The 24,280-nt window shown below is 51.3% G+C and overlaps 1 protein-coding gene across 1 annotated transcript in view; it reads left to right on the top strand.

Annotated features, from left to right (window-relative positions):
• Positions 1–24,280, top strand: part of LTN1 (listerin E3 ubiquitin protein ligase 1) — a 183,175-nt gene that overhangs the window by 134,382 nt on the left and 24,513 nt on the right. The window contains exons 17-18 of the mRNA XM_078877327.1: positions 4,933–5,089; positions 15,907–16,198. Coding sequence (XP_078733453.1) covers positions 4,933–5,089; positions 15,907–16,198 — 449 coding nt within the window. The remainder of the gene's footprint in view (positions 1–4,932; positions 5,090–15,906; positions 16,199–24,280) is intronic.

The following is a 24,280-nucleotide window of genomic DNA, read 5'->3' as shown; positions in this document are numbered from 1 at the left end:
GCGCACACACACCAATACCCGCCACGAAGTGATGGTGACGTCACCACGGCGCCTGTGCCAGGCCAGGTGCACTTTGAGGCCATGTGAAGTGGCGAAGGCTCACCGACTGGAGGCCTCGGGACAGACCCAGGCACCATGGGGCCGGCTGACCGAGACGACTGGGAGATGCGCACACACACACACGCATGGACACACACTCGCACAGACACACACTCGCACATACACAAAGATCCCCCTGTATAGCCTCTAACTGGCTGTTGAGGCAAGTGCGCCTTCCTCCCCCTACTGCTGCTGTTTTACAGGTTACTAGTTAAGGCTGAGTAAACCTCGTGGAGGCCTAGGACCAATTCATATAACATTAGCTATTTATGTCAGCCATAGCCGGGAATCTAACCAGTGTTGCCCGATTCATATAGCACATGGCGTGAACCACTGCGCCACCGCTCCCCATATATATATAAAAACAACAGCTGCCATTCGCACCTGAGTGAAGGTGACGTCACCGCAGCAGTCGTGCCAGGCTATATGCATGTTGAGGCCACATGAAGTGCCAAATACTTGCTGGCATGAGGTCACGGGACCAATCCAGCTGTTGTGTGTTAACTAACTGAGATGACTGGCAGTTTGCACCACCTGTGCTCCCCTGTGTGCTACCATACATATATATACCCACATAACAACAACCGCCATTCGCCACTAAGTGGCGGTGACATCTCCACCACGCTTGTGCCAGGCCATGTGCACGTTGAGGCCACGTGAAGTGTCGAACGCCCGCTGGCAGGAGGTCACGGGACAGACCCAGGTGCCCACGGGTCGACTGACTGAGATGACTGGCTGATGCACCACCTGTGCCCCCTACTGTACTAACTTGCTGTGCTTTAGCCACCCGGCGCTCCGCTCGTTGTTGTGAGCGTCGCTCCTCTGCCCTCCGTTGTTGTTGGAGGGCGACGGCCTCTAACTGCCCAGTAGCAGCGTCCTTCACGAGCCTCCTCCACAGAGGCCGATCATGACACCGCTGGTACCAGTCATCGGCAAGTCCACTCAGCTCCACATCCTCCTGTACCACATCACTCCATCTCTTCTCTAGCCCGTGCCGCGTCCGTTTAGCCCCCTCTATCCGGCCGAACAAAAGCTGTTTATGAATGCGGTGGCTGGGCATGCGGGCTAAATGACCCAGCCATCGCAGCCCCACATACACACTTGTGCACACACACACACCCTCAGAGTGATTGTGTGGGCACGATGCCGTCATTACATGATCATCGTTCCTGCCCAGAGCCATCGCGTGCTTGGCACATGACGTAGCTTAGCCGCAGGGAGCGGGCAACTGTTTACACCAATTACTATTGACAAGTCGAGGGGTTGTGTAAATACATTTTCTCCTGCTGCTTGCTTGCAGTTATTTGCTTATCAAAGCCGAGTTTTTGGTACGATCAGCAAGATGTGGGCGGAGGGGTGTTCGTGGTAGGCCCCGATGTGTACGTGCAGTTTCAGCGTCTAAATCAAAAGCAAAAGATTCACCGGTCACATTTTTTAAATTTAATCCCTGAAGGGTTTACTATGGAATGTTTAGGTGCAGCAATTTGACGAACTGTCACCCTTGATTCCCAGGGCTGGATTAAGTTCGATGGGGGCCCAGGGCTGTTATAGTTCTGGGGGGGCCCTTCTTTGGAAATTCAATTCCTTCCCTTTAGCGTATTTCCGCCACCCATGCCAGATGCTCCACTGTTATACACCTTGGTTATTTCACTGGCGTTTAAAAAATGTGAAATAGCAATTGTAAAGCTAAGTCAAAGCTCAAAATATCAAAACTATTACAATTTTGGCACATAACTGGTAGTCATACACAGAGTGATTCGATGGCTTTCATGGCCACATTACCTGTGTGATTTATCACAGTGCTACAGTGTTGCGTTTGCAATCATTTTGATGGAGGCTGCAGCCACTTAGGCCCCCTGCAGTTCTGAGGGTCAGAGTTGTCGGATGTATCTGAGAGCGAAGGACTGTTGTCTAGCGATGAGCAAGAGAGGCGTTTGAAGCGATTCGAGAAGCGGCTGAATTGGAGACATCGTCTGGGGCAGTTCGTTAACGCAACGTGAGGATCTGCCTGCCGTAACGAAAAATCCCGTTCGACGTTTCATCTCATTAGGAGGGATGACACAGTCGCATTGCAGTTGGTCATAACATATCCACTTGTAAAAACAAACGACGTGAAAATCACCTGCACCCCTATTTTGAAGCTTGTTTACTTTGTTTGGCCGTGTCAGTTTGTTCCTCGTCATTTCCAGTCAGCCCCAAAGTCAGTAACATAATAAAGTGTGCTTGCTTGCAGCCCATTTAAGAGTCATGTTTTCGATTCCATCACAACAACCTTCGTGGGTTGTCACTTTGCTTTTGGACAGTTTCCAGGCGTCAAGCAGCGTGTGCCGTCTGTGCGATCGCGTGCAATGCTGGCACGGCGGTGAGCGAATTCAGGTTAAAGTCTGCGCCCTATAATCGCATCACAACCCTCTGTCAGCTAGAGCAACGTCTTTTTACGCGCCTCGCAGTGAACTTTCGGTGCCCTTAATGCGCGCATTTAACGGGAGAGTCGGGGATTGTATTTGTTACGGCCGTTGGGTGTTGACCAGGCACTCAAACGTAACTGGCATTGCCGTTGGGGAGCATTTGTAATCACTTGGCAGCGGTTCAGTAATCCCGAACTCAAAATACACGTCGATTCAAAACAGAAACAGGTTCAAACGGCGCGAGTCGATATCGATATACGCGCGTCGGATCGTGGCCGACAACGGCAATGTTGTGCAGTTGGTTTTTCACCGAGATGGCTTCTCTGAAGTCTGGTGAACCATGCCAGGTGTTGCTTTTTAAATCTGTATTTTTCCCACTCGCTGTTGTTAATACGCAAATTTATTTTGGGGGGGGGGGGCTGGGGAGGAAAAGAAAAACAACCTACACAACCAACATGATGAGGCAGTGTTTGCAATGGTGTACGTATATGTCTGAGGCCTCAGATTTATGAGTCTTTTTAACAAAACATAATTCTAAAACCGCGGGTAGCGTTGGGTTGCTGGGTGCTCTGGTTAGCATATTGCACGATGAACCAGTGCTGGGCCCTGTGCTCTGACTGAGCAATGTGGTGAAGTGTAGTCAACCAACCCCCTTGACCCACAACGGGTGTGGGGTGGGGATGCTTTCTGCTGATGCACTGACAAAGGCTTTAAATAATAATTTGTTTTACAAAATGTGATATATGAAAAAACAAAAAATATTATTTGTGGTTTCATTGATAAATAATTCATTTTTGCAAGTAATAGTCCTACTTTAGGTTGTCAAACTCTATTTTGAGTATGACAATCAAATGGGGCGCCACGGTGGCAAGATCTTAACTGCCTCTCCTGGTATGCAGGAGGTCGAGGGTTCGATCCCTACTCTGACGCCTGGTGTATATTTGTAATTTGTATTGTTCTCCCTGTGGTTGCGTGGATTTTTTTCCGGGTCCTCCTGTTCCTCCTTCCACATTTAGAAACATGCGTTTAGGTTATTTGGCTTTTATACATTTCCACATGATCAGCCACTTTGTTGAGCTCTCGGCCAGGTCGCTTCTGAAAAAAGAGCTGTATAGTTCAGTGGGCCTTACCTGGCAAAATAAAAATATCGATTTAAAGCTTTCGTGACTGCAGGGATTCATCTTCTTGGTTCTTTCGGTAAAGACACGTAGAATGGAAATAATAAAATAATAAAAATAAAACTCCCCGCCAAACCTCCTACGCATTTCACAAGTAGTACTAATCGCATATCTGCATTTCCCATAAATATGCTAAATTCCTCTTGATATGCAAATTATTTTGTCAAGGCGCCCTTCCCCCCTTCCAACCCAGCTTAAATATACGCTTCAAGCCTGGTGTTGTTTCATTCAGACGCTGTCTTTCCGACAGACCTGTTCTTCACTTGAGGACGGCTGCTTGCGTTGTGGCCGAAACGTCGTGAGAATTATTTCATTATGTTTTATTGTTATTATTTTATTATTTCCCTTCTACGTAACTTTACCGAAAGAACCAAGAAGATGAATCCCTGCAGTCACGAAAGCTTTAAATAGAAATTTAAATCGATAAATGGTCGGAACCATTGTGTGTGTGTGTGCCACGGCTCCTCCCTGTCATCCAGAATCTCTCCAATTTTGGACATTTCAGGTTCTCTCCACCGAGTGAACGGTTACTGTAGTTGCAGATGCATGTCAGAGCCAAGCGTAGTGGTGAATGCCTGTATTCAGCGCCTTCTAGGCGAGGGTGGATGGGGCAGATTTATTTATTTCTTTATTTGTGAAAGTCCCAAATGCACTGGGCCCACCAGGTGGCCTGGAGATGGCGGTACAGAAAGTAAATCCTTGAATCCACTTGTGCGGCGCTTTGAGTGTTGTCCTCTCTCATATGTGTCATCTGCTGCGGTTACTCTGGTTTCCTCCCAGATGCAAAACACTCCTTCATGGAATGAGCCAAACATCTCAATGTTAGTGCCCAACCGAAAAAAAAAGTCCTGGAGGCTCAAGAGTGAGGCTGTAATCGATAAATAAAGGCCATTATCATTGTTACGTAACACATTACTGAAAATATATTGTGTATCTCTCAGCGACACCAACCATCAAAAGAACAGTTTTTACCAAGGTACAAAACCAATTTTTTTGTGATTGTGTTCCGAACGTTTGTGCGTGCGTCTGCACGTGCCTCTCTGAGTATCCCCGGTGCCTGCGAGTTATTTGTCTGCTCTAAATTTCCACGTGATAAGCCACTTGGTGGCACTATTCTTTGTGTCCAGGTCGCTTCTGCAAAAAGAATCAAATAGCTCAGTGGGCTTTACCTGGTCAAATAACAAACAAACTAATTTCTAACCCCGTGCCCTCCTGAACATCTGTGACAAAAGAGCTTTGTCCCCCAGCCTGGACGTGCTGGGTGCCGCCGTCTGCTCGCTGGTGGACGTCGCGCTGACGTCGGGGCTGCCCACCGCCCACCCGGTGCCTGCCGTGCTGCGCTGCCTGCTGCCCTCAGCAGCCGAGTGGGACCTCCTGAGGGCGCCGCTGCTGCTGGGACAAACGGTATGGCGCTCCCCCCCTCACCCCCCCCCCCCTCCTTCTTTTCAATGGGAACGCGTTTCACGGGACACAGCTTTCATCGGGGGTGGGGTGGGGGTCCCCCGGGCAGAAATAAAGCCACGTTCTCCGAGGCGTTTTGTTGTGCGATGCAAAATGCGAGTCGTTATTGTCGTGGTTTCTCGTGTTTAAAGAGCCACTTGTGCCAGGGCTGTTGGTTGATTGGTGTGGGTCCACGCCAGTGCTGGCAGATGGTGCCTCAATTCGAGTAAGCCCAAGAGAGATCCCATCTTGAGGGTATTTGGCCTACTTTGTGCAGCTAGTCAGGCGGTTTCGGAATAGGTGCGAGTAACCCCCACATTCTACCGCGCCAAACGCTACCTGCTGATCGACTAACTGCGGTGAAGCCGTTCACGCTGATGCTGGCCGGGCGGAGGTTTCCAAGGGGAGACTTGAGAAACTTGCGCCGTTGTTTCAACCGCTGCGCCGAAAGGTTGAACCGGCGCGACCTTTGCATTGAGTCCTGTTGCAAGAAATGAAACGGGGGGGGGGGGGAGGGGGGGTGTGGGGCCCCTCTCCAGCTCTCGCCACCTGCTTTTCTCCCTCTTCGTAGCCCAGCACCTGTGCCCCTCCAGCCCATGTTCTCCGATGCAGTTGCACCATCTGCGTGAAAAGATAGCTACACCGCTACGCTGCGCGCTGAGCTGTCTGTCCCGAGCACTGGCTGTGAAACTTGTCATTTCATCTGTGGAGCGGTACGTGCAGTGCACGCAGTTCCTTGGTCATGCAATTGGTCGTTTAGTTTGGTAAGTCAATCAATAGATCAATCAGCAAATCAATAATAGCCAATGCACGTTTTATGAAGGTGGGAAGCAGTGAAGTTCAATTCAGCAATGGATTTTCCCACGCAGCTCTCTGCTGCCCGCCACGTAGTACAGCCTCACAGCGGCCGATGACAACCTGGCGTTGCGTGGAGGTCACCCGTGCACGATGGCATCCTGTCACGTCCGTTACGACCACGGTGGGTGAGTGCAAGTGAGAGCTCAGAAATACAACGAGGGGCGTGAACGCAAGACGAATCTTTGTTTTTTCCCCCATTCCTTTCAATTCTCCCTCCTCGCAACCGCCACGTTTGTCACGGCCCCCACACATCTCTCTCTTATCCGGACCTCTCTTGTGGCCACAATACTGCTGCGTAATTGTTAAGCGCTTTGTGTATTTTTTTAAAAAGGCACTTTCTAAAACTATTTTATTTATTATTCCTGATGATTTGGTCATTGGTCGCAAGAGAAACGCGGGGTGATGGGGGAGGGGAGGGGAAGCAATCAACAGAAGGAGTAACTTAGGTGCATTTTGTGAGATTGTGAATAACAAGTTTACCGACATAGAAAATGCACCAGGTTTTAGACTCCAGTCAAGTTAAAAAAAAAGCAACACAAAGAGCGGGAGGAGAAATTGAAGCCGACACTCGCTCCGAGACTCGTGCCGCTGTGAGCGAGAACTTGGGCGGGCTGCGTGGGACCGTGGGTCTGTGCCACCGTCTCTGGAACCCGGCTTCCCACAGGGTTGACGCGTGAGCTTATGTCCATGTCCGTAGCCCACTCAGTGCCTCCTTGGGTTCGTTCATTTTGTCCATTTTGTTCATTCGTTGCCTCTCATTCATCGCCACTCATTCGTTCATCCATTAATTTGTAGCTGTTAGATATGTTTGCAAGTGCTAGGTGGATTATTATTGTCATAATTATTGTATCGCAGGATCGTGAGATGTGGTGCTGGCAGTTTAGGAAGACCTCATCCAGCAGTGGATTGACCACGGCTGATGAGGATGGAATATATATTTATATATATATAGAGGCAAATATCATCCGCTCATACTATTGCTAGAGAAGGGCCCCTTCTTGCAATCATTCGTAACAAGATTCTGCTGCGTATATGTCTTCGCGCTTGTGCTACACACACCTCCAATCTAGTTTACGGGTTGTGCTGCGTAATATTGGTCACGATGACCGACGTTTTGCTGCATGTGAAGAAGACCTGATGCAATCAGTGATGAGAAGGAAACTGGCACTATTTGGACACACGTAGGGTGGACAACAACAGGAACATCCCTCTAGCAGCGCTCCACTCCCCCTACCTCACACCCCCCTCTCTATCTCTCCTCCTTTGCTCCTCCCCCCTCTCTTACCTATTTCGCCTCTTGTCACGGCAGTCTTTTTGCCCACGTCAGCAATTGTTTCTTGCTGTGGTTGTCCCACCTGATGACGGACGCTTGTGTTGCGCCCGAAACGTCGTGATTTAATTTATTTTATTTTATACCCCTGTGACTTTACCGAAAGAACCAAAGAGTATTTTAAGTGTTGTTGTTGTTTGGGAAAAATTGAAATGAACCAGAAAGAGAGGAAGCCCCAACAGAGAATGGCTAAACGACGACATGATGAGAGATTGGTGCCAGAAAGATGTGGCCACCACTTGTGAGCATATTGGCGCAAAGACCGAGGAAACCGGAAACAAATTCCAAAAAGTGCAGTGGACAGCTACTACGGGCTATCTGCCCATGGATGGTGGTAATGGTGATGATGATGACCCTCTTACCTATATCCCTCCGGGGGCCCCTCTTCATCAAAACCGTCGCTTTGGCTGCCCCACCACGTGGAGCTACGGTGCGGTGATACCGCTGAGGCGACCGTTTGTTTTTGGGTCGTAACGGTTGGAGGTTTACACGTGACAGGTTTTTTTGTTGTTGACAGTTTTTATTTTTACGTTTATTCACATGCACGCAGGAATGTGGACACGTGAAAACGCCGAACGCATCGCGGTGTGTGTCTGTGTATGTGCGTGTGTTTATTTTTCACGAAGAATAACACGGGATTCGGATGTGCAAAGTAACACATGACTCATCGTTTTTTTTGTTGCAGTCTTACATTTGTATGATTCAGCTAAGGTAGTATATGACGCATTAACGTGATAAACAAACAAGTCACATTTTAGAAGGGCTGTTTTACAAACGGATGAGTTTCGCCTGTTTTTTCCGTAAAATGGGCAATGCTATATATTTTTGTTCTATCGGAGCCTGCCTGCTGGCGCTGTGCAGTGTTTTCTTTTCTCTGCGCTGTGGCAAGTGAACAGTTGTGGGGCGATGGGGTGCAATCCGTGGTCACGATCGCGACCGAGGGCCAGAACTTAGCGCTTGTAGATTCCCTGAACAGCAACCACAGCGAATATATATGGCATGATGTTGGCGGCACTAGAATGGAACTGAAAATGAATGTTCAACATATGTAAGAGAATAATGTTATCGAATGGTGTCAAGCTTAACGGCGCTAGGTCGCACACGGTGTCAATACGCATTACATAATAACACTTACACAAAACTCACCTCTTACTTTCTGACAATACCTTTGCTTTGGTCTGCTCACATTGATTATGATTAAATGTAAGCGTTTAACAGGAGGGAGAACGACAGATGATCCCATCTGGATTTGAAGCTTTCGTGACTGCAGGAATCCATACTCTTTGGTTCTTTCGGTAAAGAAACTAACTACGTGACTTTACCGAAAGAACCAAAGAGTATAGATAATCCCATCTTGATTTTGGCAATATGTTTGGGAGCTTGATGCCAATGTCAAGGTCAGCTAGCCACGACGACGAGAGGGCTTCAGGAGAGACTTGGTGTCGTTTTTGCTGTTCCTCCTCCGTCGAAGGAGCGTAGACCCACAGTGGTTTACTTAGATGGTCCGTAGTTTGTGTTGCATGGCCACAGTCGCTTGTGTCCTTTTAATTCTCCATTCACGAAGGAGATGTGCGAATCAGCCTGTTGATGTTCTGATGCGGTTGATGGTTACACCCGTGTCTTGGAGATGTGTCAAAGCCAGGGGGTGCGATGTTTGGGTTTCGAATGAGGCGTTTATTCTGGACATCCACATTGTTCCACTCTATCATGGGATCTCTCTTGCCAGTATCACAATATAAGAATAGGGTTTACCCTTTCTGGCTCACCGCGAGCTGCTCACCCCGACTTCTCAATGTCCTGATAGTGCGTTGTCTTTGTGCTGTTCGCCTTTTGGCATCCTCTGGTCTAACACTGTTTGAGACGAGGCTCTAAAGAAAGCTGTCTCTGGTTGTGGACCAATCAGTTTCAAAGACAATGCATGTACTACCAGAGCATGTTTTTTGTTTGCATGTTCACCACATGTTTATGTGAACACATTCCTGCGGAGGGAGCTGGTAGGAACGTTGGGTTGCTCGGTCAATGGCCAGGGTCAACGGCGGCGTGGTGTATTCCGCAAATATGGCCGACTGTGAGGGCGGGCACAAGCCGGCGTGAGTAGGTTAAACGTTGAGTTTTATAAGGGTACCACGGGGTGACCAGCCCCTCCCCACCCACCCCCACCCCTCCCACCCCCCACCCAGCCCCACCCTCCCCACCCAGCCCCTCCCCACCCTCCCCTCCCCACCCAGCCCCTCCCCACCCTCCCCTCTCCACCCAGCCCCACCCCTCCCATTTTTGGATGCACGACGGACGGACACAATAATCCCCTGTAGGCTGGTGGAACCAGGTGGTTCCTCCCAGTATTAATGCAGACATGATTCCTTGCAAAATGTTTCAGTTTGGTGTTTTAACATCTTAACACAACTGTTTTATTGCCAGAAAGGGTAAAACCTATTCTTATATTGCTCCACTCTCTTCGGGAGAACTGCAATAACTATTGGTTCACTGACAAAAATGCTATAACCGCAAGGATAACTTAAAGTATGTCTTAATTAAGAACCAAAACTGGAACTGAATGGGTTGCACACGAAGCACAGTAATAAGTGGAGCTAATCTTCTTGGTTCTTTCGGTAAAGTCACGTAGAAGGAAAATAATAAAATAATAAAAATAAAACATAATAAAATAATTCTCACGACGTTTCGGCCACAACGCAAGCAGCCGTCTTCAGGTGGAGAACAGGTCTGTCGAGAAGGCAGAGTCTGAAGAGTCTGAAGAGTCTGACCTGTTCTCCACCTGAAGACGGCTGCTTGCGTTGTGGCCGAAACGTCGTGAGAATTATTTTATTATGTTTTATTTTTATTATTTTACTTCTACGTGACTTTACCGAAAGAACCAAGAAGATGAATCCCTGCAGTCACGAAAGCTTTAGATCGAAATTTAAGTGGAGCTAGCTGATTATTGTGGAGCTAAAGTTGTACGTACGTACCTACGTTGAACTTCTTTCGCACCGTACGTAGCCAACCATGCTGATTAACACCGGAATGGGAAAAATCCTCATCCAGCAGTAGATTGACTTAACCGCATGCTCATATGCCTGTCTACGGGAGGTTGGTCTTAAACCCGGGTTCTTCTCACAGTGCGGTGCATACGTAATAATACGTAGTCTAATTCTTATTATAAGCAGACAAGCTCACAGCACTTCCTCCGCCCTTTGCGGGCAGCAAGCCCCCTCTTCTGGAATTTCTGCTAGAGAACTTTTTTTTTAAGCGGTGACCTAAAATATTGCATTTTAAAGGACTCTGAAAGTGTGCGAGCGTAAAGAAACGTCTCAAAATGAACGGCGGCAAGTAATGAGTTTTTTTTTGGTGCTGTCCTGTGATATGATTAATTGCAGTGGACGTTTTGTGGTATTATGAATGATTTTACTTGGAGTATTCAGTTTTTGAACAGCTTAGCACTGATTTTGTCATCTGTGCCCTCGAGGATGTGACTCCATGCACTCTCACCTGGTTTATATAACAGTAAGCAAATACATTAAACATTATTTTACAAGTAGCATATGTTTTTAAATGTTCAATTATTTATTATCTCTCAAATGTGGAACTTGTTCGGAGATAATTTACTACACACACAGTAAGTACACAGACACTCGAACTCTCTGACTCTGGACACAGGAAATAACACCGCCAATTTTTTTTTGCCCGCAGACGACGATGCTAATACCATCTGTCCAGGTAGAGTTAAGTGCAAGAAAATGCGCAGGAAATGGACAACTTTTCGCTTTCCATCGGCCTTTCATCCCCGACGCGAAATCAGCGTCTGGATCTGCGCCGCTCGCTCTGCACAGCGTCCCTTGCCAACGTCTCCGTTGTCTCTCGCTCACGCGGCGGCGGCGGCGGTAACCTCCCGAGCGCTCTGCACCATCGTTCAGCCCCCCCCCCTTCTCCCAACCCCCCCCCCCCACGGTTATCCCTCGAGTAAAGCCTCCCAGGTTTTTTCCCTTATCCTTACGCCCCTTTGGCGAAGCGCATATGCCCCCACCCCCCATCGCCGCACGCACGCTAGCAGCCAGCTACAGCCTGCGCCTGTTTACGTTAGCCTGACCAAATGATGTCGTAATGTTGGGTCTCCCTTGATCCAGTTTTGCGTGACTTGTAAACACTCTCTCTCTCTCTCACACACACACCTAGATAAAGAACCTCCAGTACTGCTATTTCCAGACTGTCGTGGCAAGTGCTGTTCGCGAAAGAGGTATTGGGGTCAGCTCCATGGCCTGGCCATTCTTTGTCTCCCCAGTGCTGATGTGGCGGACACACGCATTTGAGACTGAGTTCACCAAAGGCGCGAGGCCCAGGGGCAGATTCTGATATCACTCGTCACTGATGTTGTCCATGGTCGCGAATCGAACTTGGGCTTCATAGCGAATCGTGCCACTCGTGTACGCAGGGACAAAGGTCCCATGTCCGGTATTGTCCACTTTGATTGTTGGGGAAAGTGCTGCTAGTGAGCACCTGTTCAGGATAGTACAGCACACGAGAGGGTAGTGTGGCTACTAAAACACACACGCCTGGCCGCCTTTGTTTCCCAATTGCTTATGTTTTATACACTGCAGCACCCACTCATGTAAGGTTGAATCAACATAGAGGATGCCCAGAAGTGGTTCACATATCACTGGCCACTGATGTTAGTTAGCCTTGGCCAGGAATCAGATTCAAATCGATGGGTTTTTAGCGCTGTGGTTTAACCACTGTGTCACAAAGGCAAAGACACACACAGACACTCACATCTAGATAGCTCAGCACAATACACACTGTCAAACAAGCTGGACAGTTGCAAGGGTTTGGCACTTTGAAACCTGACTTCACCAGAAGCTGAATTCACCAGTTAAACTAAACTAAGATTTGTATTTACCAGGTAAGGCCGACTCAGCTGTGTCGCTCTTATTCAGAAGCGACCTGGCTACAAATGGTAGCTCAACCAAGTGGCTTATCACGTGGACCCGAATAAAAAACCGCATGCTACCACGGGTAGAACATGCAAACTCCAAATATACAGATATCAGGGTCCCGATCGAACCTACGACCTCCTGCATACCAGGCGAGGTGGTTAACATCTCGTCACCGGAGGTGCCCAGTTAATCCCGTAGGTCAACATTACCAAAGCAAGCTGACCTGGTTAAGCATATTCACATTAGATACCCTGCGATGACGTTCGTTAGAGCAGGCTGCCTCAGCACATCGTCCAGATCAACATATTCAATGTATTCAGCGTGAACCAAATGACAGCAAACAATGAAAAACAGCCTCTTCCTTTATACCCCTTCAGGTGCAAGGACACCCTGTGCTGAGGCACAAGGCTACACGCACAGCCAAACTGATCATAATAATTGGCCCATGATAAATAGGGGATAGGTGCGGGGTGGGGGTCACGTGACACGCATTGTTTTACATAATAGCCAAGATTTTAAACCGCGCTGGGAACGTGAGCCGGGAATGGCCATCTTGGCCGAATGCTTTCAGCCCAGTCCACTGTTTGTAATTTCCGAGGCTTCGTTAACTGCGAATAAACCGCTGTCAAGGCCCAGGACAGGCGTCTGGCACTGCCTTATCTGTGGCGGGGCCAGGCACGGGTCAGCGTAACCGCATCGCTCGACCCCCTGGAACTCGCAGTGCCAAACGAGGGGCACAATTGTCAGCTGATATTGATGGATGTATGTGTGTATGTATGTATGTTAACTACCTTGCCTGGTATATAGGAGGTCGTGGATTCGACCCTGACGCCTGCTCTATATTCGGAGTTTTGCGTGTTCTCCGCATGGTCTCGTGGATTTTTTTCCAGGTCCTCGGTTTTTCCCTCCACGTTTAGAAATGTGCGTTTCGAGTTTTTGGTTGCTATGAATGTCCACATGATAAGCCAATTCGTTGAGCTATCATTTGTGATAGCCAGGTCTCTTCTGAAAAATAGCTACGTGGTTCAGTGGGCCCTTACCTGGTAAAAGAAAAAAATGGTTGCGTTTATGTTGAACTTCTTTCGCACCATACGTAGCCAACCGTGGTCTTCCATTCAAGCACTATCCAGGGTTAACTCTGACTGGTGCTTTGTTCAAATGCGACGACCGCATTTAAACTCTTAAATATTCCTATGCCCTTCTGATATGAGAATCTCGACCAGAATTTTTTTTCTTTTAAGGGGTCTATGTGGGTGTTGAGGAGAGGCACCTGCATTTACTAGGAGGAAGTTTGGTTACAGGTGGTGCTTCATGGTCCAAACGGCCTCCACCTCAGCATCATTGCCCTCGGGGCGATAGAGGCCACTGCCTGTGTGCTGGCCCCAATCCTTTCACACACTCTGTGAAAATCCTCGTTGTACTAACCACCAATCGTGTCCTCAAACCTGCCCCACTGTTTGATGACCCTGGGACGCAGCGATTATCAAACACCCCCCCCCCCTCCTGCTCCTTGCTCGAAATTCTCCCATCCTCTCCCTGCTTTTACAATCCCCAGGACCCGGCCCTGTCTGCTTTAGATATTTTAAGGCTTAACTGGGACAGTTTTTCGACAACGGGTTACTAATAGTGCCATAGATCACGAGGCCTGATGAATGGCCCGTGTGAGTTAAACCTCCGGAGTGCGGCGTTGCGGGAATCGCAGGGAGCGTTTCTCTCTTGAAGAATGACGAAAAACCGACGACCTCGGTGTGTACTGCGGCGCGTCGGAGCCCCTCTTCCGTTTGGCTACCTCGATCAGCTTCCCACCGCTTCCCACCGCGCCGACAATAGGAAATGTTTTCCATTCAACCTTGCTTTTTAATTAACGCATTAAGGCGCTCATTATACGGCCCCGCTAATCAATTTTCTTCTCCTTCCGTTATGGAATAAACAGCGACGCGCGCACATTATTCACGATGCCCGTTGCAGACTTTCCTGACCTTTAATGTCTGGTGAATAGCAATAATTCGAAAGAGCTTTTGGTGATCAGAATGCCACTTGGTATGCCGGGCTTGTATTCACTACGATCCATCTTCTCTTGTCCGCTGTCCTCTCTCTCTCCTGCCCTGTGCTTTTTAGTTTCTGTCCCAGAGAGAGAGAGAGAGAATTACATTTCTTGTTTTTCTCAAGACCGGCTCTTTTTTTTTCACGCGACCACAGCGGCAAGACGTTGGGCAGGTGTCAAAGCGCAGCGGGAGACCCTCTCGTCAAATTGCGCAGAAATTTGGGAGCTCCGTGTGGCTACGAGATTGATTTAGTTTCATTTCATGGAGCGTGTTTTTGTAAATTTGGCAGTGTGTTTATTTTAATTGCCTACCTACCGTTCTGCAGCTCTCGCAGCCACAGTGCATGCCAAAAAAGCTCGAGCGTGGATTGCGTTTAAGCATGGAACGGAGTCGGTGTTGGTGAGATGATAATTCCGGCTTGGTCTTTGCAAATTTTCCTGAGAGTTTGGGCTCTGCTTGGCAGATGACAGCTGGCTTGCTTAATTCGAAACAAAAAAAACAAACCCATCTCACTTATACAATATGAATAAAAATGCACGTATATTTATGTTTTTTTTTGTTCTCTTGAATAATACCACACGTGTTGTATTTATATAATTGGCATAGAATGGTGAGTGTTTTTCTTCAACTTATTAACATTTATTTTTCTTTCCTAGAAAAGGAAGGCCGCGCACGGTCCGCGGTTAATGAATAGTTAAACAAAACATTTTGTGACGGCCGATGAGCAGTTTATTTAGTCAGTGGCAATCACTCTGTAAACAGATCACGTGACATTAATGCAACAGTGCGGTCACACCTGACGTGCGATGCCTTAAGCTGTGAGTGTTGAGCCAGGAGACGATTCACGTAAAAATGGATCAGATGTGTTAGGAGCAGCGTACAAATATAGAAATCGAGACATTTCGACACCTTAATTTTTTCCTTGATTAATAATCGTGATATACCAGCCTTTGTCAATCTACTCTGGGAAAAAAGCCTCCTTATATGGCATGTCAGTCATGGGGTTCGTGTGACCATACTTCACCACACTGTTGTTCGCCACGGCCGGTAATTGAACTTGGGTTGGTAGGTTGCGAATGCGGTGGACTAACCGCTTGAGTTCATAAACAAGCTCCCGGCATGTGGTCATTGTGCGACCCGGCACACGGTAGTACCCAGATACTTCTGCATTGGTGAATGTGATTTGTAAACCGTCGTCCTTACCCATATATCGATAGTTAGATTTTAATGTGCAATTTTTATTCGGGGACTGTGTTGTATCTTGTGACTCTTTTTGCTGTTGTTTTGCTGCCTTGCCCAAGTCTTGGAATTGGTGTACTTCTGTAATTTTTGCTTATTTACTTGATCTATTTATCTATTTATTTTGAGTGATTTTGTTATCTTTCCTATACTTTGCACTCCTATCGTGTTTTTGTATTGTTTCTTGTTGTAACTTCATGACCCGCCCCTACTGGACATCCGCGAAAAAGAGCTTTATAGCTCATCGGATTTCTCCAGTCTAAAAACAAATTCCGATTCCGTACACACCCAGAAACACATCGCGGGAAGCTACGCAGCAGCACGGCCGTGAAAACCCACGGCAGAGTTCAACCTCACGTCCCCCTGCGCCCCCCTTCCCAGCAGAGCCTGACAGAGGCGACGCTGATCGGCCGTCTGCCCTTACCGGAGCACGCGGTGCCGGAGGAGCCGGGACCCTGTAGCCCGACGCCCGGCGACGACTACGGCGGTGAGGATGGCGACGCCGCCGACGACGCCGCCGCCCCTGCACACCTGTCGGCCGTCTCGCTGCTGTCGCGTCTCGTGGGTCACCTGCAGAGGGCGGACGAGCGGAGCGGTCGCGCCGACGGAGACGAGGGGACAGCGGCTGAGATCGGCGACTCCGAGGAGCGGGAGGCCGACTCCCGCCTGCTGGGTGAGTGGACATGCGTGCGCATCATTATCATTATCGTGGTTATTTATGGTCCGTCTACTGCTGGATGAAGGCCTGCTCAAGCCGGTATCGTATCTCATGGTGTTTTGTTGCGATGTAACAGTGCACCTTATTGCACCTGTACCTCACCTTTCTCGAGCACCTCTTTCTGTCATCATATTTGGACAGTTTTTTTCGATCGGCGATTGTTTAGTTTTTGACTGTCAAGTATCCCCTTTGTTAATCATGCAATGTTCCTGCAGGACCCTGTACTCATCCTCTGCAATGTTGACGTTTTTGTCTTTATTTTGTTGTTGCTGTTGGGCTCACGCGCCACAGATCTCATCTTCTTGGTTCTTTCGGTAAAGTCACGTAGAAGGGAAGTGATAAAATAATAAAAATAAAACATACGCATTTCCCATGAATATGCCAAATTCCTCTTGATATGCACATTCTTTTGTTAAGGCTCTCTTCTTCTTCCACCTCCAACTCAGCTTATATATGTAGTGGTGGTATTGACGTGCGCCGACTGTGACAGTGATGGATCACGGGGCGGCGCGGGGTGCGGGGTTGGGCACGCGTTGTGGGCGTGGTGTGGACGCGCGCGCCGGGAGTGACAGATGACGGGGCGGCGCGGCGTGGGTGGTGAGGCACGATGAGATGTGGGAAAACAGGATCGTAGCCAGCGCCCGGCGATTGGTCGAATAAGTGGGTGCTCGCAGCGACGTCCGCAGGTGGGGTATAAAGGGGGACGCGCGAGAGCACTCGGGGAGAGTTACCCAGTTGAAGACCCGAAGACGGAGCTGAAGACCTAGTGCCCCGAGACCCCTAGTCCCGCCGTCCTTGTGGGGACCGGGGCCCTGTGTGGCTCGGAGGCGAGGCTGTGGGACCCGGGGTCCGACGCCCCCGTGGGTCGGGCTGGGGACCCACAGTCGAGACGGATACCCCGGGCAGGGAGTGTCCCGAGTAGCTCAGTCGCGTTAGTCGCCGAGTAGCTAAGTGGATGTTGGTCATCCGAGTAGCTCAGTGGCGTTAGTCGCCGAGTAGCTAAGTGGGTGGTTGTCACCCGAGATACTAAGTGGATGTTGGTCATCCGAGTAGCTCAGTGGGCGTTAGTCGCCAAGTAGCTAAGTGGGTGTTTGTCACCCGAGATACTAAGTGGGTGTTTGTCACCCGAGATACTAAGTGGGTGTTTGTCACCCGAGATACAAAGTAGGCGTTAGTCACCTGTGAACGAGTTTGATAAAATAAAGAGTGTGTTACCCGTGAAGTCGTCTCCCGCCGAGTTACTACATTACAACTGGCGTCAGAAGTAAACCTGTCTTCAAGAAGTATGGACACGAGGAAGACTACCCGTACCCACGAGCGAGGTCGGGACGACGACGGCGTACCGGGGACACCGACCTCGGGAGTAGAGGACGAGGAGTTGCCGCCGATGCAGCACTTCGCGGTGATGGCCGACGCTCCGCTTGCCTCCGACACCAGCCTCCAGGACGTGCACTCCCGGTTGGCGGAGTTGCTACTCGCCGCCGCCGCTGTCTTGGCCGACATCTCCGTTCCGGCGAGCGGAAAAACGGCTGCGGGGGTCGTGGAGGAAGCGACGTTGGAGGATTCCCGCCAAAAGGCGCTTCGCGCCAAAAGTCTGGAAGTTGCCGCCGTTTTTGGGGGGCCGCCACCGATTGGCGGGAAAGACGGACGCCACGTGGCCGGACACCTCCGCGCAGCGCAGCCCACGTCATCAGCGCGCGCCGGAGCCCTCCATTTTGCGCCTGACAACCGAGCCGACATTTTACACAACTACAGCGGAGCGCGGGAAAATCTCTCCGACGTCGACGACGATCGGGTCCTCCAGCAAAGATTGCCCGCGCTGTCGGCGTTCAAGGCGGATGGGGGCGACTGGGGAGCCTTCCAACGAAGGTTCCTCGCTCATCAGGAGATGTCGGGGTGGTCCGACACCACTGCCCTGCGTGCGTTGCCAGCGATGCTTGACGACGACGCGCTTGCAGCCTTCACATCTGCTGCAAGGTCGTCCCGCTCTACGCTCCAGGCCGCACTACACCTGATGGCGAAGGTGTTCGGGCCGCCCTCCACGTGTCGCCACCAGTTCTACGATCGGCGGAAGGTGGCTGGAGAAACGACGCTCGCCTATCGCACGGCACTACTCGCCTTGGCGGACGCAGCTTTTCCCCGCATGGATAAGGAGGGGAAGGACGCCATGGTGACGGAGCAGCTGCTGGTGTTGGCCCACGAGTTGGGGGTCCCCATCAACGTGGCGGACGAGATGGATATCTGCTCCCTGGCGATCGCCACGAGCATCCACGCGTACGAGGTCCTCAAACGCAAGCCGGGGGTCGTCTGCAAATGGGCGGGGAACGCGGCACTGGCCGCCACGATCGCCGAACCTCAGCCAGCTGGGGTGCAGGAGCAGGCCTTCGCTGCATCGCGTCCGGGGGAGTGGAGAACGGGAGGTCGTTCGCCCACACGTTCGCCCCGCAAGCTGGAGCAACCGAAACCTACGACGTCCGTCGTCTGCTACAACTGCGGCCTTCGGGGTCACGTCGCAGCCGGGTGCCGGGCCCCGCGTCAGCGCGCCACAGGACCACGTCGGGACGACGACCAGGGCCACAAGTCATCCCAACAAAACCCGGCAAGTCGCGGCACCTCACACGTTCGGTCCACAAACACGGCACATTCGGGTCGCCGCTTCGCGGTGGGGGGTTCGCGGCTGGGTGCCGGGGGTTCATTTCGGCGAGGGGGGTCCGTACGCGGCCCGCAAGCAGTCGAGTGGTCCGAATTGGCCCACAGGATCGTGGCTGCGTCGGCCGGGTCGTCCGTGGTAACGGGGTTCATTGACGGGGTTGAGGTCCGGGTGCTTGTTGACACGGGTGCGTCGGCCACCATCATCTCGGACCTTATTTATAACATTCTTCCCGTCCAAAGTAGACCCCTTCTGCCAGTAGACGTGCCATTTTATGCGGCGAATGGGGGATCCCTGGGGATCATCGGCCAGATTCGGGCGACTATTTGCATTGGTGACATCAAATTGGCGGGCCCTATTTTTGTATCATCGCTGGCCGTTCCCTGTTTGCTAGGTACGGACTTTTTGTCCAAAATGCCCATCAAAATTCTTATAGATCAGGCCTGCATAGAGCTTCCGTCAGGTCGGCGGGTTGCGTTCTTGTCGAGCCCTACCAAAATGCGCACGGTTTGTGCGACGGTGCAGGCGCTGGCGACTCACACTGTACGGGTGCCCCCGGGATCGCAAATGTTAGTACCCCTTCGGTTCAGGAAGCCACTCGAGGTGGGTGCGGAGGCACAGGGGGTGCTGTTGGGGCCGTCTAACAGAGCCAGTAGGGGCCTCGACTTAGCGGTTGCTCAAACCATGGTGAGAGGGGACAGTGAGCCGTTCGTAATGGTCCTGAATACGGGGTCGCGGCCGGCCGTAATTGCGCAGGGAACGGTGCTGGCTCACGCCGCGCCGCTACCCGTTGAGGAACGGCTCGTGGCTCAAGCAGATTTCACTGTTAAGTCGCATCCTCCAAGTGATGAGGGGACTGAGTGGTTGGACTCGTTGTGTGCCGGTTCTGCTAACTTGTCCGCGGTGCAATTGGGAGCATTGAGGGGTTTGCTAATCGAGTTTGCTGACGTGTTCAGCAAACATAAGTACGATATCGGCTGCACTGACCTGTTGCGCCACCACATAGCTACAGGGGACGCGGCCCCTATTCGTCAGAATCCCTTCCGGCTCAGCCCAGCCGAGAAGGAACATGTGCAATCGGCGGTTAATGATATGTTGGCGGCCGATATCATTTCGCCCTCTTCTAGTCCGTGGGGTGCTCCTATTGTCCTAGTAAAGAAACAGGACGGGTCCTTGCGGTTTTGTGTCGATTTCCGCCGCTTAAACAAAATCTCGATGGCGGATGCGTATCCGCTCCCCAGGATGGATGAGTCGCTGGATGCCTTGGCGGGAGCGCAGTTTTTTTCCACACTCGATCTGCTTTCTGGATTTTGGCAATTACCACTCGATAACGAGTCTAAACCTAAAACTGCTTTCCGGACACCTGGGGGCCTATTTGAATTCAACCGTTTGCCCATGGGCTTACATTCCGCTCCCGCCATGTTCCAGAGACTCATGGAATTGGTTTTGTCGGGCCTCCAATGGGATACCTGTTTGATTTATCTCGACGATATCATCGTCTTTAGTCGGACTTTCGAGGAGCACCTCCAGCGACTGAGAGCGGTGTTCCTCAGGATGCGTTCCGCTAAGCTTAAATTTAAACCGGCTAAATGTTTTCTGCTTCGGGAATCGGTCAGGTATTTGGGCCATATCGTGAGTCGTTCAGGGATCTCGACGGACCCTGCTAAGACGCATTGCGTCAGCTCATGGCCAACGCCAACCTCGGTCACGGAGGTTCGTAGTTTCATTGGTTTCGCCTCCTATTACCGTCGTTTTGTCAAGCAATTTGCCACCATAGCCAGGCCCCTGCACGCTTTGACGGCTAAGGGTGTGAGGTTTCACTGGGGGGCGGAAGAGGAGGCTGCGTTCTGCTCCCTCCGTGACGCCTTGGTGCAGGCTCCCCCCTTGTGTTACCCCGATTTCACACAACCGTTTTTGCTTGACACAGACGCCAGCAATACGGGTATCGGGGGGGTGCTCTCACAGGTGGTCGGGGGGGTTGAACGGGTGGTCGCCTACGGTAGTAGAGTTCTTTCCCCCGCCGAACAACGCTATTGCGTAACTCGTCGTGAATTGTTAGCCATTGTGGTTTTTACACAGCAATTCCGGCCGTATCTTTACGGCCGTCATTTTACGGTCCGTACGGACCATGCGGCTCTACAATACGCTATGCGCGTGGCACAGCCATCGGGCCAATTGTCCCGATGGTTGGAGGTCCTTCAAGACTACCAATTCACGACGATTTACCGCAAGGGGTTGCGACACTCAAATGCGGACGCCTTGTCGCGGTTGCCTCCGTGCACGGACTGCACATGTTTGTTGGGATCGGCGCGGTGCAAACCCCCGGTTGCCGGCACCCCGGGAGTTGCGCTCGCCGCCACTGACACCCCGGGAGAGGACGCCCCCACGGGGAGGGATTCGCTGTTGTCGTTGCCCCTCATTGAGTGGGGCCGCCTCCAGATGTCCGACAGCTCCCTACTTACGCTACGTCGGAAAGTTGGCGCTCCCGAGGTAGGGGAGGCGCGGGTCAGTTCCTGGGTGTGCAGACAGGGCCTTTTGATGAAGTGGGACAACATGTCCCGGCGTCACGTGCTCGTTGTGCCTGTTGCTATGCGGGGTAGGGTTGTTCTGGCAGCTCATGAACGGCTCATGCATCTGGGTTTTCACAAAACGCTCGCCCTAATCCAGCGAGACTATTATTGGCCGGGGATGGGTAACGACGTGGCGAATATTCTTAAGGGATGCGTAGGGTGCGCCAAAAGGAAACCGCCACCATTGGCAGCTAATCCACCGCTGCAATCCATTCAGGTTTCGCGCATAAACGAATTGGTAGCGTTGGACATCTTGGGGCCCTTTCCGGCTACACCAAGGGGAAATAGGTTCCTGCTGGTTGGCGTGGAATACTTCACCCGATGGCCTATGGCATGGCCGCTCGCCAACCAGTCGGCTGCGGCGGTGGCGGACGCCTTTGTCCAGGGTTATGTTTTGGACAAGGGCGCCCCCGAACGCTTGCTGACGGATCAAGGAAAGAATTTTTCGAGCGTTTTGTTGCGCGAGGTGTGCGACCTGTTGGGTACAAAGAAAGTGCGTACTTCCCCCTACCACCCGCAGACTGACGGGATGGTTGAGCGTCTGAACAGGACGATTACGTCTATGTTGTGCCAACAGGTCTGCGACGATCAGGTTGATTGGGACTTACAGGTGCCGGGGGTACTCGCGGCCTATCGAATGGCCCCTCATGCGGCGACGGGGTTTTCCCCATTTTTTCTTATGTATGGGCGGGAGGCCGATCCGGCCATGGACGTCCAACTGGGGATTTCCCAGCCACGTGCAAAATCTAAATTGGCAGACCACATCAAATTTAATATCGCCAAATTGACTGAAGCGCGGGAGGCGGCAAGGTTGAATTCGCGGTCGCGGCAAATTGCGAACGAGAAATTGCATGAGCGGAGGGTGCATACGCATGATTGGAAACCAGGCGATAAGGCCTGGCTGCATTGTCCACATGCACCGTTGGCTACGTCCCCCAAGTTGTTGAGACCTTGGAGGGGACCGGTGGAAATTGTGCGGGTTGCACGACCCCAGAGTATACAGATTAAATGGGGGAAACGCCGTTGGTACGTGCACCCCTCCCGACTGAAGCCCTATGCGGCACCGTGTGACCCCGTTCTGTGCCGTGACGACCGGGCGTGTGATGTGACTGTCGACTCGGGGAGGGAGGTGTCGCAGGCTGATCCTCACGTGTCTCCACCTGACCCACCCCCAGGTGCCTCGGGCTTGACGGCTGCTGACCGTCGAGAGCCTGAACCCCGGGGCACGCACGGGTCCTCGATGCCTGGCCGATGTCTTCCTGAACCGCCGGCACCACCGGACGTTCAACCGCGTCTGGTGCCGTACGACGGACCGGCAAGGCGGACTCGGGCTAGGGCTCAACAATTTTCATGAAGACGTTTTTTTCTCTACACCGAGCTCGCCCGGTGTTCCCCTCTGCCGGGGTAATGTCCCGTTGTAGGGACGCTCGGAAAAAGAAGGGGACACTGCACGAGTCGAAAGAAAAAAAAAAATTTCCATTTATTTTCCTTTTTGCATACACATTGCTATTGTCACTCGCCGGTTTGTATATATTGTTCTATTGTCGCGGTGGCACTGGTTGATGGTTGCGGATGGTAGTGTTCGCCTCGTGTTGTGTTGTTACGTTAGTTGTTCTTGTTGTTGTGTTGTGTTACGGGGCACACAGGGCGGTTTGTATATTTTTATAGCAGCCGGGTCGGCTGCGAGCTATGTGGTAGGGGGTGATGTAGTGGTGGTATTGACGTGCGCCGACTGTGACAGTGATGGATCACGGGGCGGCGCGGGGTGCGGGGTTGGGCACGCGTTGTGGGCGTGGTGTGGACGCGCGCGCCGGGAGTGACAGATGACGGGGCGGCGCGGCGTGGGTGGTGAGGCACGATGAGATGTGGGAAAACAGGATCGTAGCCAGCGCCCGGCGATTGGTCGAATAAGTGGGTGCTCGCAGCGACGTCCGCAGGTGGGGTATAAAGGGGGACGCGCGAGAGCACTCGGGGAGAGTTACCCAGTTGAAGACCCGAAGACGGAGCTGAAGACCTAGTGCCCCGAGACCCCTAGTCCCGCCGTCCTTGTGGGGACCGGGGCCCTGTGTGGCTCGGAGGCGAGGCTGTGGGACCCGGGGTCCGACGCCCCCGTGGGTCGGGCTGGGGACCCACAGTCGAGACGGATACCCCGGGCAGGGAGTGTCCCGAGTAGCTCAGTCGCGTTAGTCGCCGAGTAGCTAAGTGGATGTTGGTCATCCGAGTAGCTCAGTGGCGTTAGTCGCCGAGTAGCTAAGTGGGTGGTTGTCACCCGAGATACTAAGTGGATGTTGGTCATCCGAGTAGCTCAGTGGGCGTTAGTCGCCAAGTAGCTAAGTGGGTGTTTGTCACCCGAGATACTAAGTGGGTGTTTGTCACCCGAGATACTAAGTGGGTGTTTGTCACCCGAGATACAAAGTAGGCGTTAGTCACCTGTGAACGAGTTTGATAAAATAAAGAGTGTGTTACCCGTGAAGTCGTCTCCCGCCGAGTTACTACATTACATATATAAGCTCCTAGCTTGGCAGTGTCTCATTCTTCACCTGAAGACGGCTGCTTGCGTTGTAGCCGAAACGTCGTGAGAATTACTTGATTTTATTATGTTTTATTTTTATTATTTTATCACTTCCCTTCTACGTGACTTTACCGAAAGAACCAAGAAGATGAATCCCTGCAGTCACGAAAGTTTTAAATCGAAATTTAACCACAGATCTCCTTTGTAAAATATCCAGGCAATTGGCTACATGGGATCATCCGTGTAACGGATAAAACATTTAGAATACTCAAACTCAAACCTAGCACCTCGAATTATGAAATGCA

This window comes from Lampetra fluviatilis, chromosome 47, assembly GCF_964198595.1.
Source record: "Lampetra fluviatilis chromosome 47, kcLamFluv1.1, whole genome shotgun sequence".
Lineage (NCBI taxonomy): Eukaryota > Metazoa > Chordata > Hyperoartia > Petromyzontiformes > Petromyzontidae > Lampetra > Lampetra fluviatilis.
This window is presented reverse-complemented; position numbering and strand designations above follow the sequence as displayed.